General features: G+C 57.0%; 1 protein-coding gene across 7 annotated transcripts in view; it reads left to right on the top strand.

The window, feature by feature from the left end:
- The window catches only part of RAPGEF1 (Rap guanine nucleotide exchange factor 1), a 164,452-nt gene that overhangs the window by 143,890 nt on the left and 1,296 nt on the right, over positions 1-19,266 (top strand). For 6 of the 7 annotated variants that reach the window (XM_030818073.1, XM_030818074.1, XM_030818072.1 and 3 more), the window contains 10 exons: positions 4,030-4,114; positions 6,199-6,291; positions 7,190-7,375; positions 8,134-8,218; positions 8,331-8,425; positions 10,503-10,581; positions 10,687-10,788; positions 12,411-12,508; positions 14,718-14,846; positions 15,462-18,317. In XM_030818073.1, coding sequence (XP_030673933.1) covers positions 4,030-4,114; positions 6,199-6,291; positions 7,190-7,375; positions 8,134-8,218; positions 8,331-8,425; positions 10,503-10,581; positions 10,687-10,788; positions 12,411-12,508; positions 14,718-14,846; positions 15,462-15,612 — 1,103 coding nt within the window. In that variant the 3' untranslated portion in view covers positions 15,613-18,317. Of the gene's footprint in view, positions 1-4,029; positions 4,115-6,198; positions 6,292-7,189; positions 7,376-8,133; positions 8,219-8,330; positions 8,426-10,502; positions 10,582-10,686; positions 10,789-12,410; positions 12,509-14,717; positions 14,847-15,461; positions 18,318-19,266 lie in introns of those variants that run through there. The other variant, XR_004031460.1, reaches the window with a different exon arrangement.

Genomic DNA, 19,266 nt, shown 5'->3' with positions numbered 1-19,266 from the left:
GGTCTGATCAGCAGTCCCGGTGCGCCTGAGTCGGAGCAGGGAGAGCCCACCTTGGGGGACAAGTGGATCATGTTCAACTCCAGGCGTGCGTGGCATCTGTCCTCTACTGGTACAAGGTAGTGACCCCAGGGGCTCCAGAGTCCTTGAGGGGCTCAGCGCATAGTAAGCGCGCCACAGACAGCGCCTTGAGTGATGGCATGTCACCCAGTAGTACTCAACTTAAGATAACATGCAGGTACCTTTTGATTCCTTTCCTGACTGCTGAGTCACTCTATTGTTCCAGACCATTAGACCGGACTTCACTCACATACTCCACAAGGAAATTCTTGAAAGTTTGTCCTGTCCAGGAACCTTCAGTTCTGTAGCAGTGGCCTCAGTTTCACAGCACACAGCTGCCCCACCCCACCATGCATTCAGTGTGCTGATTGAGAGGGCTGGAAAAGCAGGGACCACCCCCTAATCCCTAAAACGTCCTGTTGGGTGGACTCTGCTAGCGAAAGAGCTGTCATTCCCCGTCATGTTCTGGAAAGGAGGTGCCAGTGACCTGATGGGGCACGGCCGCAGCACCCTTCACTGCCTGCCCTCAAGGGGCCAGCACCACCCGACCGGCCAGTCTCTCCACACACTGCTTCTCTTTTTACATTTAAAAAAATGATTTAAAAGGTGATGTCAGAGCAATGGTGAAGTAAATTGTGGAGGGAATGAAAACACCCCACCTTGAAATCCTAGCCCAACCCGTTTCATTTCTGTAAAGGACTCTGTGCCTGTGTTTCCTCAGCACGTTTCCCAAAACATGTGACCCACAATGACTCGGAGAATTTCCGAATTATGGAAGTAGTACTAAAAAATATTTACATTGCAGAAAATTAGAGAAAAAGAAAAGATGGCTCCCACAAACTCACCGCAGCCACTGTTCTGCCCTCCCCTTCACTGTTCCCTCACCCTTTGTTCTGACCAGGGCAGGGCCCAGACCTGGCGATGCTGCATTCTAGCCCCAGCTGTGCCATGACAGGCTCGGAGGGCCCCTGGGCAGTCCCTGGGCTTCTCGGCCTGAGCCGACTCCACTTGTTGCAGGGGTGAACAGTGCCTGTTGTTGTGTGGATTATGTGAGGGAGTGTGAAACCTGCCCCGCATGTCAGCGGTGCTGGGGGCGTGATCAGCAGCATCCTGAGTGCCGAGTGCAGCCCTTGCTTGGCTTCTCTGTAGTGAATCCCCCTCCCTGCCTGACACAGGGGAGCTCCATCCTCAGCCGGGCATAGGAGCGACTTTCATTTCCTTTTTGTCCACAGCGAGGGGCTGAAATGGGAGCTGGCTTCAGACCTCGGCTCCAAAGGGTGAACTCCACTGTCCTGTCGGGTACAGCCAGCTGTGGCAAGGCTGGAGGGGTCCCCGAGACAGGACAGCCAAGAGGCTTCTGGCTTTTGCTGGCTGGACCTGCTGAGAGGAGGCTCTGTGCTGGTGGGAGCTTTGCCTGATTTTATTAGCAGAAGGGTTGGAGGCTCCCCAGAACCAAAGTTGTACCTAGGAAGTATGACTGAGGCAGAAGCCACAGCTCCACTGGGAGGGTGAAGCACCTTGCGGCAGGTAACAAAGCAAGGTCCTTGGGCAGGTGCATCCTGCAAGCCAGAGACTGCACCAGTAGCACAAGCAGCCGGGAGCCCCGTGGCTGAGGCCGGTGGAGCCCAGCCTGCCGAGCAGGGCTTGGCAGGGAGAGGCCACGTGGGGGTGCTTTGTGGTTGCGCGGCCCAGCTCTCAGGTGTCAGGACCTGCATGGGAGAAGGTCAGGTCAGCCTCGGCCTCAGGCCTCAGCTCAGATCCTGTCTGTCCCTTGGCAACTGTGTGCCAGGCCTGTCACGTAGCCCTGGAGCTTCCAATTCCTCAGGAGGAAAATGAGGGACAATTTCAGGCCTTTTAGGGCTGTCACAAGGACCAGGTGAGCCAGGGCGCACAGAGTGCTCAGGGCCGCACCGAGAGTCCTGTGATCACTAGAGGGGTGGCACAGCACTGCCCGTCCCAGAAGCCAGGCGCTGTCCCATCTGCCATAATCCAGGGCACGGCAGATGGGGGAGGGCTCTGGAATTGGGCAGACATGGGCACAGACCCGGCCACATTGCTTGTGGGTGGTGTGGCCTCGTGCCTGGGCTCCTCCTCTCTCGGCGGGGTACCAGGACTCTCTGTCCTTGTGGGATTGCTCTGCGCATTGAAGGATGTGGCATATGTTCAGGGCGTGGCCCAGTGCTCACCACCGAGTCCCACGAAGTTGTCATGGCTACTGGCAATGATGCGCCTGCAAAGGCCAGTTGACTTGGGCCCATCCTTCCAGAAGCAGGTATGGGTCTATGCTGGTGCCTTCTCTGCTTCCTTCCCCAAACACTCTTTGAACAAAAATCCAAGCTTGACAGTGAACTGGGTGGGTGTGGGGGCCCAGGAATGAGCCTGAGCATGGTGCAGATAGGCCCTGCTGTGATTCCCAGCCCAGAGCCTCCCTCACCTGCTGACCCCACCCCACGCAGCCCCCAGTGCAAGAGCAGGCGTGGGTTTTCCTCTCTTGTTTGATGCAGGAGGGGATGGGGCAAGGGTGGGGGCAGGAGCCAAGCCAGCATAACTCAGCTGGAGACGTAGGTTCCTCAAGGTTCCTCTACCCAGCAGCTCGGGAATGAGTGATAAGGTGGGAGCAGGTGGTCTGTGCCCAGAGCACAAGATTTAAGCAGTGCGTGTTTGCACCCAGCCTCACAGTGAGGAGCACAGCTGCGGAGCCTCCTTGGGCCTCACACCTCAGCAGGCATGGGGGGTGGCTGCAGGGAGTGAGTCTGGCTGCCTGTTGGCTCAGGCAGTGTCCTACATTTTAAAATTCCACTTTTTTCTGTAATATCAGAGACAGCACAGTTGAGAAGGTGTCACCACAGCAAATAAATAGGGCTGTTGTAATTCCGGAAAGTCTGGGAGTCCCTGACTGGTACCAGCCCCCTCTGAGAGGAGGCAGTCATGGAGAGGTGAGGGGTAGGCTGGAGCTTCCAGCCCACACCTGCCCAGTGGCTGGCACCATGCCCCTCCTCGGTACCCGGCCCAGGCTGTGCCTCTTCAGCCTATCCCTTAGGACCCAAAACATGGAATTTCCCCAGATTTTTGTGATTGGACCCTACCATCTAAAAGTACTGACCAGGCGCGGTGGCTCACGCCTATAATCCCAGCACTTTGGGAGGCCAAGCTGGGTGAATCACTTGAGGCCAAGAGTTTGAGACTAGCCTGGCCAACATGGTGAAACCTTGTCTCTACTAAAAACAAAAATCAGCCAGGTGTGGTGGTGCGTGCCTGTGGTCCCAGCTACTCGGGAGGCTTGAGGCAGGAGAATCACTTGAACCCAGGAGGCAGAGGTTGCAGTGAACCAAGATCGCACCACTGCACTCCAGCCTGAGTGATAGAGTGAGAGACCCTGTCTCAAAAATAATAATAATAATAATAATAATAATTTAAAAATAAAAGTAATGCCTAGGATTTTGTTTCAGGATCCTGCTGACGAGTTTGAACAGATGATTTTCTTTGTGCCCATGATGGCTAAGACCCTCTGAAGCATCAAGCCTTAGGACAGGCAGAGCCTCTCAGAGTCTAATCCACGGCTGGCTCCTACCTGGAACAGGCATGCTGCCGGGTTTTGATGCCTAGGGCAGGCATCACTCATCAGCCTAAGTGCCCTTTTCCGCTGGGACCAGAGTTGGCCTCAGCTCCCACAGCACGGTTCTCCGGGCAGCACCATCATCGGTAGAAAGTGCCCATGAGATAAAACCCATTCCTGTTTCCCCTCTCTGATCTGCCGTTTCCTTTGAGAGATCGACAGAGAGGACGTGTGACTTCTCTGGGACATGCAGGCGGAGGCACCAGAGTGGATTCCCAGGCCCTCGGCTCCCTCGCCCATCCCACTCCCCGTGCCATCTCCCCTGCCTCTCTCAGAGCAAGGACTCAAATCCACCCTGGCTCCCACTCCCAGCACTCTGCGCCCAGACAAGCAGCTTGCATTGCTTTTCCCTCTAGATTTGGTGTTGTACTGCGAGGCATTCCTGACCACCTACAGGACCTTCATCTCCCCAGAGGAGCTCATCAAGAAGCTGCAGTACAGATATCCTTTCCTTCCTGACCGACGGCCCCTGCACCATGGGCATTTTGGAGAGAGAGGGGCCCTCTTGCCCCTCGGCCCTCATGGGGGAAGCCGAGCAGCATGTTGGGTGGCAGTATGATTGAAGTGGGGACACAGGAGCCCCACGGACCGAGGTTCCCACCTCTACCCTCCTGCATTCCAGCTTTGAGCTCAGGCAAGTTCCTCATCTCTAAAAGGGCTGAGTGAAATGATGTGAGGAGGCTGGAACATAGTCTGGGATTGTGTGTCTGGTAGCAGTTGTGTTCACTGGATGATTCTAAAAAAGAATTAGACATGCCCCAGATGCCCCTGCAGAGACCCCCATGATCGGCTCCGGCAGCTTCTCAGAGCTGAGCCCCAGGGTGTTGGGCACGAAGGGTACCAAGACCCAAATAGACAGCTCAGGAGTCAGCACAGTCACCTCCCCCGGAGCGGACCCTGCGACTGCCACATCCACAACTGGAATGGGCTCCTGTCCCCAGATCTACCCCATGGTCCCACCCTCAGTAAATGTCACCCTCTGCAGTAGTGGCTGAGGAGGACCCCAGGGGCTTGGAAGGACCCACTTGTGTGACCTGTTGCCTCTTCAAGTCCGAACCTGCCCACCCTAAGAGGCTGACCTGCAGCTGCTGCTCCAGGAGGGCAGCCTGGGTCAGCTGCTCCTCAGCCACCTCTTTGCACATAGCCCACGGCTGCCATCTGCTGGGCAGCCGCCACCACCTGGGGTAGGAAGTCCTGAGTCCTCCCGTGCCCCCGCTCCTTCCTGTGTGCCCTGAGCCTTCACTGCTCCACTCAGGGCCTTCTGCAGACCTCCTGGCCTCCCATTCTCCCCTCATGTTGACCTTTAGAATCCCTGATCTATCAAGACAAACGTGGACATCTTCCATTGGCGGAGCCTCAGGTCCCCAGCAAGTTCTGTCACTCAGAGCACCTGCTCACAGGCCTGACTCAGCGAATGGCTGTCACTCACACATGTCGAGGACTTGCTGGTCAGGCGAGATGTGCTTTACACATGTGCTTTCACCTAGCTCTATGACCATTTTTTAATACGTGTGTGTGGGTGTGTATAAAATTACCATGTTATACATGGGGCCACTGGTCTATAACTTCCTATTGTGTAATTGAGGAAACCGAGGCCCAGAGACGTGAAGGACCTGACCCATGTGGCTGCTTGGTGGGAGAGCAGCCACACGCCGCTTGCCCCCCTGCTGCCTGCGCCCAGGCTCTCAGCCTCTGCCCGGCTCAGCCATCGTGGAAATATTGCAGCATCAAGGTCTGGGCCTGGTTGGCTGGCGGCCCCTGTGCAGTGGGCCAAGCCACTGTCCCTGGTACGTTGCTCTGTCCTGAGCCTCATGACTTGGAAGGTCGTGGATCGCTAGAGAGCAGGCAGGAGGGTGTCAGAGAGGTCTGGGGAGTCGATGGCGAGCACAACAGCCAGGCAGGAAACCCTGACCACAAAGCAGAGCCCGACCTCAGGGCATGAGCCAGAGCTGGTCGGGTGCTTGAAGGGCTGCCCTGGAGACAGGGAGCCAATGTGGAGCATGCTGCCGCTCTGGGAAGAGAGACTCGGCCCAGTGTCACAGAGGTGAGAGCTCCCCTGCAGAGCCCAGGGAGGCAGCTTCAGGATGGAAACTCACAGAAAGACTGGAGGGAGATACTTCTGGCCTACGCACCTGCCCAGGGACCTGGGGTTTTGAGGGTGTTTGGTTTGGGCCCACCGTTCTCTGCCTAAGGTTCAGCAAGGCACTCTACATATCTGTAATCTCACGGGCACCTCGGGGTGAACCCGATGGAAAGGCGGGTCTGGACAGTGCAGCGGAGATGGCATGGCAGGAAGGAGAGGGCAGCAGCCGGGGGCATCCCTGGGGTCAGACGCCTGTGCTCAAATCCTGGCTTTACAGTTGTTCCACTGCGCTAGTCCCGTGCCTTCGTTTCTGGATGCCAGTGCTTTACCTGCAGGGAGATGGGCACATTGTGAGCGCTCAGCGAGTGGTCACCAGGAGACAGTCCTCCACTCCCACCATCCCCAGCCAGCCACATGGCTATTTCTTTAACCCGTGCTCCACATACGAGAAATTCTCTCCCTTTGCCGACACATTCAAGAAGCGCGTCAGCAAGAACACTTTCTTCGTGCTGGTACGGGTGGTGGATGAGCTCTGGTGAGTGCTTCACCGTTGGGGTCCTGGGGGCCAGTGGGGAGGCAAGGGCTCCATTCCACCTGCTTCTCCTGCCCACCGGCTCTGCGCAGAGCTGGCTCTTGCCTGCTTTATCTTGGTCCTTTGAGAGAATGGCCTGTCCCCGATAGACCAGGGTGAGGTGGGTGAGGTGTTTCTCCACCCTGTGCCCAGGCCCTGGATTTCCTCATGAGGTCCCTCCTGGACCCTCAGGAGAGAGCCCGTCCCACGCACCTGCTCCCATGGTATCTTAGGTCCAGTCTCCGGCAGGCCGTGCTCTCAGCCGCCAGCCATGGTGGAGGCTGTGTGGAGGCTGGAATGGGAGAGGCCACCTCTCCCTCGCTCCTCAGCGTTTCCATGGCTGGCCATCTGACGGCATGGCACTTGCCATATCTGTTCCGCTAACAAATCTCCATCAGGTGGACTGCCTTCCTCCTGCTGGGGGAGATGACCATGGTAAGTGGCTGCGTGGCTGGGAAATGGCCACATGTGGACAGTGCTCAGCAGGGCAAGTTGGGGAGCATGTAGTCTGAGAGGCCGGGAAGTCTTGGTGTCTCATTGCCCAATGGGAGCAGCAGCTCCCCAGGGTGGGATTTGTGTGGGACTTGTCCCTGCAGCCCAGGCCCCAGCAGAGTCGCTGGCGCTTGTCCAGCGCCAATAGATGGCTGTTGAGTGTGTGGCAGGTGCTTGTGACCATCCCAACACCTCCAAGAACACAGGCAGCCATCCCAGTCTCTTGTCTCCTGCTCTCTTCCCATGAGAAGTTTCCCAGCCCAGCTCTGTGCCAGTCACAGCCTGTGCCCTTTGTGTGTCTCAAGGCAAAGACAGACTCTGCCTGGGCCTTGCGTTCCTGCTCCTCACCTTGTGCTCTTTGGTCCTTCAGCCTGGTGGAGTTGACAGAAGAGATCCTGAAGCTGCTGATGGAACTGGTCTTCCGCCTGGTGTGCAACGGGGAGCTGAGCCTGGCCCGTGTGCTCCGGAAGAACATCTTGGACAAGGTGGACCAGAAGAAGCTACTCAGGTGTGCCACCTCCGGCCAGCCCCTGGCGGCCCGGGGGGTAGCAGCCAGGTGAGAAGCCCACCTCTCCAGCCCTGCCTCTTCCCCAGGAGCCATGCCTTTCTCAGTTTACCCTCCGTCCCTGCCAGCCCCACAGCACCATCCTGGTTCTGCACAGGCCTTTTGATGAGGTGCCTCAGGAACAGCCCCGTGGATCCCTGGGGGCTGGGCCTCTTCTCCAGGAAGCACATATTGGGTGGTGATCCCTTTGTGACCAGGAAGTGGGCAGCAGGGCATGGGGCTTCACAGGACAGGGCAGGAGTGCACACACCCTGGGCTGTGGTCAGTTCTGGGTTGTCCCAGCATGAACATGGCAGTGGTTGATGCTAGTCTGTGGCCCGTCCCCTCGACACCGACGGTGAGTGTCATTTGCAGCTATACGTGTCTGTTGAGTAGTGGGCTCCTTCCAGTGAGCGCATAGCCTTCGTTTCTTTGGCACCATCTCTGTTCTTGCTGGCCACCTGGAAGTGGGCTCCAGCTGTGAGCGAGCTTTCTTGGCATCTCAACTGTCCATGAGCTCACGAGGGAAACTCAGGCTCCTGATTCCAGAAGCTGCTGGACACACCCAGCAGAAGCAGGAGAGAAAGGCAGTGTCATCCTGGAGAGAGGCAGGAGGCCAACAGGGCCCCAGGGAGCCTTTTGGGGCTTCCCCGCCCCATAGCCTCCGCACTCCTGCTGGGCAGAGAGGCTCTCCTGCTCTGATGCCTGCAGCCCGGGCCTGCTCAGCCCTCCCCACCCCTGACAGCTCTTCTCACACCTCTGTCTTCCAGGCCGGGGACCTTGCACGACTTTCACAGCCATGAGATAGCGGAGCAGCTGACGCTGCTGGATGCTGAGCTCTTCTATAAAATAGAGGTAACAGGCTGCTCCTGCCAGGGGAAGCCACACTGGTTATCCCTGAATGAGAGAAACCCCCATCACGGGAAAGCTGGGGCTCCACCTCCATCTGCCTTCTTTCCTTTTGTAGATTCCTGAGGTTTTGCTTTGGGCAAAAGAGCAGAATGAGGAGAAGAGCCCCAACTTGACCCAGTTCACGGAGCACTTCAACAACATGTCCTACTGGTAAGAGGGGCCCAGCGCCAAGCCCTGTTGCGCTGGATGGTGGCACGTCTGGGTGGGCTCTGCGTTTTCCTTTGCAGGGAGCTTGAATGGTAGGAGAAGGAGCTGCCTCTATCTGTTAAGCTCCTGGGGGGCCCTGTGAGCACTGACCATGAATGGCAGGCAGAGGACAGGGGCAGGCAGAGGACGGACAGGGGCAGGCAGAGGACGGGCAGGGACAGGACGGGGCTTGCTGGAAGTGGCCACCTGGTCGAGGAGGCTCAGCAGGGAAGAGTGCCAGGGTCAAGGAGCGATGTCCGCCATAGGTGGTGTTGGGAAGGGCGTCGAGTTTGCCCTCCTGCCCTGGTCACTGCCAGGCGATCTCAAGCTGATGCTCACACTGACTCTGCCTGACAGAACAGTTAGCAAAGGAGTGGGCTCTATAACGTTAATGTTTGCATTTAGTCTTTAATTCTTGTGTGTGTGTGTTTGAGATGGAGTCTCGCTCTGTCGCCCAGGCTGGAGTGCAATGGTGCGATCTCGGCTCACTGCAAGCTCTGGCTCCCCTCAAGCTCCGCCTCCCAGGTTCACGCCATTCTCCTGCCTCAGCCTCCACAGTAGCTGGGATTACAGGCGCCTGCCACCACGCCCAGCTAATTTTTTGTATTTTTAGTAGAGACAGGGTTTCACTGTGTTAGCCAGGATGGTCTCAATCTCCTGACCTTGTGATCTGCCCACCTCAGCCTCCCAAAGTGCTGGGATTACAGGCGTGAGCCACCGCTCCCAGCCTAGTCTTTAATTCTTAAATCAAAATGAATCCCAGTAGTGTGTTTATAAACCAGAGCTCTTGTCTCTTCAAGAGGCGACAAAGCCCCCATAGCAGCTCAGCATCAGGCAGGACCCCCCAGAGCTCAGCAGCTGTGCCACCCCCACCCACCCACTGTTGCCTCCAGGAGAATGTCTGATGTGTTTTAAAGGCCCCGAGATCGTCTCCCCTTTGCCTACCTTCCTCCCCACAGAAGCACTCCGTCCTGGGGAAAGCATGTTTAACTGTGGCAATCCAGGGTAGGGTTTTGCCCAACAGGATGTGGTTTCTAAGGCAGACGGAAGCTGCACACAAGGCCCCAAGCCTGGCTTCTGACACCAGCCTCTGGCTGGTTGCAAGAAGCTCAGGGGCACACTCCACAGGGCCTGGCTGCACAAAGGTGCGAGTGCAGTGGCTCACATCTGTAATCCCAGGACTTTGGGAGTCCGAGGCAGGAGGATCACTTGAGCACAGGAGGTCGAGACCAGCCTGGACAACATAGAGACCCCCCTGTCTACAAAAAATTAAAATTAGCCAGGTGCAGTGGTGCACACCTATAGTCCCAGCTACTTGGGAAGCTGGGGCAGAAGGATCAGTTGAGGCCAGGAGTTCAAGACTACAGTCAGATATACTCACAGCACTGGGTGACAGATCAAGACCCTGTCTCTTAAATAAAAAAAAAAAAAAAAAAAAAAAAGAACCAGCAGCGCAAAGTGTGGCACCTCCTCCAAGTGACCCTGGTAGTGGTCCCTGTGAACCACAGGAAATTGTGGCCAGCATGACATCCCTGCTGCATTTATTGCACAGATGAGACTGGCCTTTGGCTTTGGTCTCGGCTTTGGTTGCTACTAAGGTTCTTAGAGGTTCCTTCCCTCGTGGCTGCCAAAGGTGACCTCTTACCTCACGTGCTAGCAGGTCTCCCTGAGCCAGTCGGGCACCGCACAAGGAATTTGCCCAGCCCCCTGGTACTTGGGGTCCATCCTTGTCAGGAAAGACTCTGCTTTCATCCTCCTGTGCTCCACCTGCAGATTTGAAGCCCCCTTTGGGCCTTCACCAGATTTCCTTATGGTCACCAGATTTATTCTCACCAGATTTCGTTGTGCCTCTGTCCCAGGATGTTATGAGCTCCTGGAGAGCAGAAACGAGGTCTATGCCTGGGGCAGGCTGCAGGTACTCAGTAGGGGTGGGCTCATGGCCACTGACATGGGGGTCATACAGGTCCTGTCTCCACCAGGACCCTTGGGGCCTGCAGGGACCTGTCAGCTCAGCTGTTTCTTTTTCCCTTGGTCCATGCAGGGTCCGGTCCATAATCATGTTACAAGAAAAGGCCCAGGACAGGGAACGGCTGCTCTTGAAGTTCATCAAAATCATGAAGGTAATGGTGGCCAAGTCCTCCCCAGGCCCCCATCATCAGTCCCTGCTTGGGGAGCCCGGGACCCGCCTGCCCTCCTGCCTCACAGCACCGCCCCTCTCTCTGCAGCACTTGCGGAAGCTGAATAACTTCAACTCCTACTTGGCCATCCTCTCTGCCCTGGACTCGGCGCCCATCCGCAGGCTGGAGTGGCAGAAGCAGACTTCGGAGGTGAGTGGCCTTGGGGCGTGGGTGGGAGGGTGGCTGGTAAGGGGGGCCGCCCAGCCCTCAGGCGACCAGCTGTGGCAGAAAGTGCTCCCACTGGAGCAAACGCTGGGCCTAGGCCCCTGCTCTGCCACTGACATGCTGTGTGGCCAGAACAGCTGCCCTCCCACCTTCGTGTCTCTGATCCCCAATCTTCAGGCCCCAGGGAGCTTCGAGGTTGGTTCTGGGGTGGTCACGTCCTGGTGTTCTGCTGCCACCCAGCAGGCCCATCCCCAGGTTCCCGCCTCCCCCGCCCCCGCCCACCCTCAGCCCATTCTTCTGAAGGGTCTGCATCGGGCCGGGTGCTGCGGTAGGTGCTGGGGACGCACTGTGAACAGCCCAACATGATGTTGGGTGAGTTTCTGCTGGATAAGCACTAAAAGAAGAAGGGTGGGCAGGTGGACCAGCCCAGAGGAAGTGTCACTCATGCTACCATCTGTAGAGGAGGAGGAGTTTCCTGGGAAGGGAAGAAAATCAAAGGGGACAAAGGAGTGCACAGCCAGGAGCAGGTGGGGGTCGGCACCTCCAGGGACAGGAGGAGGCCAGGAGACCACATCCCGGGAGAAGGGGACCAGCTCTAGGTCATGAGAGCCTCAGGAGCCTGGTGAGGAGTTAGACCTTTATCCTGTGTAGGGAAATAATTCTGCAAATGGGGGCAAAACCCATGGCTTTGAGTGTCAGCCAGGCCACCCAGGGGTCATGTCAGGGACCCAAGTTCAGCCAGGCCACCCAGGGATTGTGTCAGGGACCTGAGTGTGACCAGACCACCCAGAGGTCATGTCAGGGACCCGAGGGTCAGCCAGGCCACCTGGGGGTCGTGTCAGGAACCCGAGTGTGACCCAGGCCACCCAGGGGTCATGTCAGAGACCCAGGTGTCAGCCAGGCCACCCAGGGTCTTCTTATTCAAGCCCATGTTCAGGGATGGTTGTAAGCTAGTGTATGGGGAGAGCTGGGAAATTCTCACGGCCTCTCTGCATGGGGGGTCCTGAGGAGGCAGCACTTCAGGGAGAGGCACCTAACAGGAGAAGAGGCAGGAGAGGGGCCTTCTGAGCGGGGCAGGGCTGGCTGAGTCTACTAGGTGGGAGCCCCCCGCCCCTGCAGGAGAGAAGCCGCCCAGCCCTGGGGAGGGTGAGGTCACATGCTATCTCTAGTTGGTCCTCCCTGAGTACAGGGCAGAGCAAAGGCAGCTCTGAGCCAGGAGTGACGCCACTCAGTGTGTGCCTGGGAAGCTCCTCTGGCTGCACTGCCGAGCAGGGCCAGGCAGGAGCCCATCTTCCGGGACATCGTACACACGCAAGCGCTGGCTGCCCAGGCACAATGAGTACCGTGGGGTGTTTCTCCACAAAACGGCCTGAAGTCCCCCTGTGACCAGGGGTTGGGATGACACTCGGAAAGGACAGAATCCCTGCTGGCCAGGGCCAGGACCACCCCTGGCTGGGTGTTTGTGCATAGTGGGACCTGTGGAGTTGGGCAGAGGGTGGTTGACCCTCCAGTTAGTGAGGAGGACCAGGGCTCTGCCCCAGCATTGCCCCAGCACTCGCTCACCCCTGTCCGGTCCGGTCCTGTCCTGTCCTGTCCTGTCCTGCCAGGGCCTGGCCGAGTACTGCACACTGATCGACAGCTCGTCCTCCTTCCGAGCCTACCGGGCCGCCCTCTCAGAGGTGGAACCGCCGTGCATCCCGTACCTGTGAGTAGCAGCCCCTCCAGGCCCCCAGCCCCGCCTGGGTTTGCCTCCATTGCTCTGGGGAAGATCTGTCAGGTGCCGGCAGAGAAATCCTAATTTAAGAGTTTCTAATGGAGACATTTGTACTTCGGTTTTACTTAAGGTTCTTATAATACAGTTATAATACATAATATACAATACATATATATAATATATAATGCTTCTTATAATACAGTTTAAACAGAAAAGAAGGGCTCAGGTGAAGAATACGGGTTCTCCTTCCCCAGCCCCCAGCCCCACTCTCATTTCCTTCTGTAGCCTGCCAGTGAGCATGTGCAGCCATGCTTGTGACAGATGTATGGCCCCTCTCCCCACACACGGCATCACACAGTATTCCAGTGTCCTCACACGTGGCTGCGCATTAGAACAACCTGAGGATGCACAGCCACCGAGGAACCTTGAGAGCCTTGGTGTAAAGAAGTTCAGAAAGTGCTTCCTGAATGTGGACCATGGGCGAGAGGAAATATGTGTTTCATAGAAAAGGGACATAGCGGAACAACCAAAGCCAAACAAGTGTCGGTTGCAGGACTTACGAGAGCCTTTAGTATATACTGGTAGACACTGAGAATCTCCGAGAGACCAAAAACGCAGCAGCCTCCCAAGGCTGAGTGTTCAATGGCACATCCTATAGGGTTACTGCAGGGCTGCCCTCGAGGCCTCAACCCTCAGAGATACAAATCCCCAGCCTTTCTGCTCTGAGCTCTTAACAGTCTTTCCCACCGTGGCTCCACATCTGCTCCCTCAAGCTTGAGTTCTCCCTGAGTGGAGGAACTGCCACCGTCCTTCTCATCTGGCCTTAAGTCCTCTGCAGTCAGAAGCACCTATTAAGTTACTACACCTTGTTTGTTTCTTTGTTTGTTTCTTTGTGATGGAGTCTCACTCTGTCACCCAGGCTGGTATGCAGTGGCATGATCTTGGCTCACTGCAACCTCTGCCTCCTGAGTTAAGCAATTCTCCCACCTCAGCCTCCTGAGTAGTAGCTGGGATTACAGGCATGCGCAACTACGCCTGGCTAATTTTTTTTTTTTTTTGTATTTTTTTAGTAGAGACGGGGTTTCACCATGTTGGCCAGGCTAGTCTCGAACTCTTGACCTCAGGTGATCCACCTGCCTTGGCCTCCCAAAGTGCTGGGATTACAGGCATGAGTCACCACACCTGGCCTGTTTCTTTGTTTGTTTAATAAAGGCGGAGTCTCTGTCACCCAGGCTGGAGTGCAGTGGTGCAATCATAGCTCACTGCAGCCTTGAACTCCTGGGCTCAAGGAATCCTCCCACATCGGTCTCCTTAGTAGCTGGGATTACAGGCGCACACCACCATACCCAGCTAATTTTTGTATGTTTTGTAGGGACGAGGTCTTGCTATGTTGCCCAGGCTGATTTCAAACTCTTTTTTTTTTTTTTTTTTTTTTTTTGAGACAGAGTTATGTTCTTGTTACCCAGGCTGGAGTGCAGTGGCACAATCTTGGCTCACTGCAACCTCCACCTCCCAGGTTCAAGTGATTCTCCTGCCTCAGCCTCCCGAGTTGGGATTACAGGCATGCACCACCATGCCTGGCTACTTTTTGTATTTTTAGTAGAGACAGGGTTTCGCCATGTTGGCCAGGTTGATCTCAAACTCCTGACCTCAGGTGATCCTCCTACCTTGGCCTCCCAAAGTGCTGGGATTACAGGTGTGAGCCACCACACCCAGCCTAGCTGTTCTCAAACTCTTGAGCTCAATCCTCCTGCCTCGGCCTCCTATAGTACTGGGATTATAGGTGTGAGCCATTGCACCCAGCCCGCCACACCTCTTAATAAAAGGAGATCTCTGCCCCTGCCCCCTGGTTTGTGTTTTGTTTTTTTTGTTTTTTTTGGTTTTTTTACTGCTCATTTGTTAATGTTACTTTAGCAGCCCACAGCTTTGCCCGTGTGGGTTGAGCCATGGCAGCCACGTCACCCTTAGGGTCCTCATCAGCATACTGGCTTCTGAGGTCCCCAGCAGGTGCTTGTGGAGCCAGAGGCCAGAGGCTGAGGTGGGAGTTTGTTCTGGGAAAGAGACATCCCAGAGTGGCTCTTTGGTTTGCTCTGGGGTTTGGAAGCTGCTCACTGTGAGTCCTAGCACCCGACACATGACTCTAGCCCTTGCTGCTTCCAAACCCTGTAGCAGTAACAGGCTGCCTAACCCATCCTCCCAGGGGGCTGATCCTGCAGGACCTGACCTTCGTTCACCTGGGAAACCCAGACTACATCGACGGGAAAGTGAACTTCTCCAAGCGGTGGCAGCAGTTCAACATCCTTGACAGCATGCGGTGCTTCCAGCAGGCGTGAGTGCCGCCGCCCCAGGGGTGCTGGGTAGAGCTGAGCCCCAGGCCACACGCAAGGAGAGACAGCCCGGGACACCGAGGGGAGGGGGAGCCACAGAGGACCCAGGGACCTGCCACTGCTGAGATATAGTCCGGGCCCTTCAGTTTCTGCCAGGCTGACTTGAGAGCATGCCCACCAGGCTCCATGCCAGGCCTAGCCTGGCCCTGGGCCTGGACCCCATGACAGCACAGCTCGTCATCCCATTTTACACACCAGAAGCTGGTGCCCACCTTGCTGTGAGAAGGGCCTGACAAACCCTGGCCTGCCTGACTCTGAGGCACCAGAGCTCCCCCAGGGCGGGCCCTGGCATGCATTGTTGGGGGCAGTAGGGTCACCTGGGGCCCCTTCCCTGTGAGCAGCCCAGCCTCAGGGCCCTGTTTGTGCTCCACGTGCTGGTGGCACCATCTCTGAGTGCTGGTGTCCCCTCTGTCACATTGGTTAACGGTAGCCCCTGCAGCATCCGTTTCCTGCGAGGCTGTGGGGATGATCCCCGAGGCACCTTCCAGGAGGGTGGCGCCATCAGGCCGTCCAGCCCACACAGGTGCTCACTGACTGCTCCCCATCCCCTGCACCAGGCACTATGACATCCGGAGGAACGACGACATTATAAACTTCTTCAATGACTTCAGTGACCACCTGGCTGAGGAGGCCCTATGGGAACTCTCTCTGAAAATTAAACCCAGGAACATAACAAGGAGAAAAACAGACCGGGAAGAGAAGACCTAGGAGCAGACGCCGGGATCGAGGAGAATGCTCAAGGGGCGCGGAGGGCAGCTCCCAGACCGGAGAGGACCTTGGACCTGTTAGGCGCATGGCAGGAGTCCCGGCCTCGGAGCCACGAGGCTGGCCAGGCCTCAGCGGGGCCGGGCGGGAGCTGGAGCCTGCCAGCCGCTTCCTGCCTCCTTCCTCTGTGGGAGCAGACCCATGGGCCTCAGGGCAGCCAGCAGGCAGGTCTTGTTGCCAATCTGCAAACCGGTGGTTTTCTGGTTTGGTTTTGTTTTCTGCTTTTACTTGCATCTCTCCCCTCTTGACCTTCCACCCACTCCCCTCCAGGGAGAGAGCAGCAGAGACCTCATCAACAGACCAAGGAAGTGGTGGGTGCTCCCCCTCCCTAAGTTCCAGGGTCCCTGAATCTTCTGAAATCTCAAATGAGTGGAGGCCTTCCTGGGTGGGCTGTCCTCCAGGGGCCCTGGAATGGGGGCAAGCAGCTGGGTGGGCAGAATGCAGAGTAGACTCGGGGGAAGATCCTTTCACTTTCCGCTTCTGCTTCTGATGCATGGAGGATGATGTGAGCTTTTCAGCAGGCCCGGAAAGGTACGCAGGTGACGCCTTAGCAGCCCCGCAGCTGGTGCTCTGCCCCGCGGTACTGGCGCCATCAGGGCCTCCCTTGCCTGCCTGAGAGCAGCAGCAGTCTCTGTCATCCCGTTGCCCCTTACCCCCCACCCCAGGCCACTGGGCCCCTCCCACACCACCTGGGGAGCTGAGAAGAGGAGGCTGGAGTAAGGGAGGACTTGATCATCCAAGAAATACTTTTTATTGCTGGGAGTCTTCTGAACCTCACCAAACTGAGGCCAGAGCTGAGCTCCTGGGGGAGTTAATTCAGAGGGGAGAGGCCAGCACCTCCCTCCTCCATCGCTCGCTGTGTGCCTTAAACTCCCATCTCCTGTCCCTCCCCATCCCCTGGCTTCCCCTCCTTCCTTGCCTCATCCTGGGCCGGCCAGTGGGGCTCCTCCTCTGGCTCTTCAGACCTTTCAGCCAGTGCTGTCAGTGCCTCTGGGAGGGAAGGGCATCCCTGAGGCACCCGAGTGGGCCCTCGGGGTGCAGGGAGGCAGAAGCCTGGCCACAGAGGAGCCTCCTAAGGCAGCAGCTGCAGCAGGCGCGCCCTCTCCCCACTCTCCCCACACCAGAGCGGCTTCCAGAGCAGATGCTGTTTCCATCCTCCTCGTCAAAACCGTTCTCGCTGCTGAGCTTGACAATCTGGGCAAGGCTTGTGGGGCGCTTGGCAAACAGAATCTGCCCTGTGCCGCCTGGCTCCGTGGCCTCCAGCATGAGCCTGCAGGCAGGGCGCTGCGGGAACCCAGTCGTGCTGCCCCAGCCCATGCCTCCGGGTCTGCTGTGCATGAATGAGTGCTCACTTGTCCCGGGTTTAGGACGTGGTCAAGTGAACAGCAGGGTCTAACTGTGCTTACTTAGCCCAGTTCAAACAGAACAAAGGAAAAATATAGAAAGCAACATCTGTTGATCATTTAGGTTTTTTTTAAAACAGCCATGTCACTTTGAGTCCTTCATGGGTTTTTGAACAGCATTTATCAGAAGAAAATGTGGGCTTTTTCCCCTCTCCCGTGTTTTGTTTGTCCTGTAGATAGAGGGAGGAAAGCCGTGCAGTGGCAGGCGGGACCCCCTCTGGCGGTGGTCCTGCGGGGCCAGCGGGGACCTGTCACTTTATTATTTAAGGAGTGTGTGTGTAGAGTCGCTGGCTTATTAACAGTATTGTGTGTGGGTTGGGTTTTTAGTTTGTTCCTTCTTTTTGAAGTCCCTTCATTTCAATCCTTGCCTCTCTCTCCCCTTCCCTTGCCCAGCTCTGTTGAATGCTGCTGTGCGCGTGTGAGGGCCGCTCTGCACACAGGGCCCTTGGGTTGTGCGAACTGAAATTCTCCCTGTATTTGTGAGACTCGTAGGAGTCCCCCTCTGTAGCATAGGCAATGCCAGTGCCATGCTGCAGCCTCAGAAACCAGGCCTCTCACCCCAGCAGCAGGCGGAACCGTGTCTGTGGTCAGGTGCTGTCCACAGCTCTGTCTGCCTTGTTCTTGGGCTTGAGCCGGATAGAGGTGGGGTCTCTTCACCTTCCCCGAATTCAGAACAGACTCTGTGCCTGGCGCCAGTGTGCCCAAGCAACTCCCCAGGCCCTCGTTGGGAGCCCTTGGTGTTCTGAGCACTAGGGCCCAGGCAGCACATGAGCAGTGCCCAGGGGTTCCCTGTGTGAGGACAGCAAGGTGCGATGTATGTCTAACTTATTGATGGCAGGCATCCCCCTGCACCCCCTGCACCTGGCCCTGGTTATTGCTGAGCTCTGTGCTCAGTGCTGCGGCCTGGCCGTGGCTCGTCTGTTCCTTTGGGGGGGCCAGGCGGGTTGTGGGAATCAGTCTTCACAGACAGACATGAGCCAGGCGGAGGACTCGTTCCTTGCAGAGGTCAGTCCTCACCTGCAGGTGTCAGGGGGGCAAGGAGGGGCAGGCACACACCATGTCTGACCTGAACCCGATTCTGGGGAGCATCTTCCCGCTCCGGCCCCACGACCTCCACAGGGTTACATTGTAATATATATGCCCCAGCTAACCTGTCTGATGGTGGCATCTTCCTGCAGACATTTCAAACATGTAACTTTTATATTAAAAAAAAAAATAAACACAGATGAAAGCTGCCCAATGCCATGTCCGAGCCCAGCTGCATGTGTGCAACTACAGTGACAGTCCAGCCTGCTCCAGGCTGGCCTTGCTACCTCTTTTCTGAGACCCCTCTCGCAGGCGGGGCTCCTGGGAGGCTGAGGGTCATTCAGCTCCATTCCTAGGCCTTGTGCCCTAGAAGCATTCAACTGGACGAAGAATTGCTCGTGCCCCAGAGGTCGGTTCATGCACAAGAGCCCCTCACCCCAGTGTCCTGGTGAAAAGGGCATTCCTCGGGTGGGATTTGGGGGCACAGGCTCTAGAACTGCTCCTCAGGGCCCAGAAGCACTGTCTTTATGGTGTGCCTTTTGCGGTGTGTCCTCTGCTGCCCAGGAGGCGGCACACAGAGGCTCGGGTCCAGCCCTGATGAGGAACAGCAGAGCCTCTGCACTTACAAGGGACGGAGTGAGGAGGCCCCAGGGATTCCAGTCCCTTCTCTGCCCTGAGGTGTGCTCTGTCCCCTCCATGCGGAGTAAGGCACAGGGCCCAATGGCTCCGGGAGGCCATTCACCATCTCCCTGTCTTCCTTGTCCTCCCAGAGCCACCCCCACGCCACGGCCCACCTGTGCCCCAGGGTTTCCACCCTAGCACCTGAGACCAAGCACCCCGGCATAGCCACCCAAGGATGGCGGGGATCAGGGCCAGCCCTCATATTCACCCTGGTTCCTAGTCCCCAGCTTTCAGCCCCACAGCGGCCCCTGGGGAAGCCCAGGATCTCTGCATCTCTCTCTAACTGGTCGTGCAGAGGTCGGACCTGGTGAGGAGGAGGCATCTCCCCTCATGCCCCCCAAAGGCAGCAGCTTAAGTCTGTCCCTTTAAAGGGAGGAGGCCAAGTATTCCTGGGCTGATCACAAGATCTGATAGAAGGGACCCCTCATCAGGCAGGCATCCAGCATCCCCTCAGCTGTTGGCTGCCTGTATGTCAGGCACCACCCTG

This window comes from Nomascus leucogenys, chromosome 8 (genome assembly GCF_006542625.1).
Source record: "Nomascus leucogenys isolate Asia chromosome 8, Asia_NLE_v1, whole genome shotgun sequence".
In the NCBI taxonomy this organism is placed as follows: Eukaryota; Metazoa; Chordata; class Mammalia; order Primates; family Hylobatidae; genus Nomascus; species Nomascus leucogenys.
The sequence above is the reverse complement of the archived record's forward strand: the minus strand, read 5'-3'. Positions and strand labels throughout refer to the sequence as shown.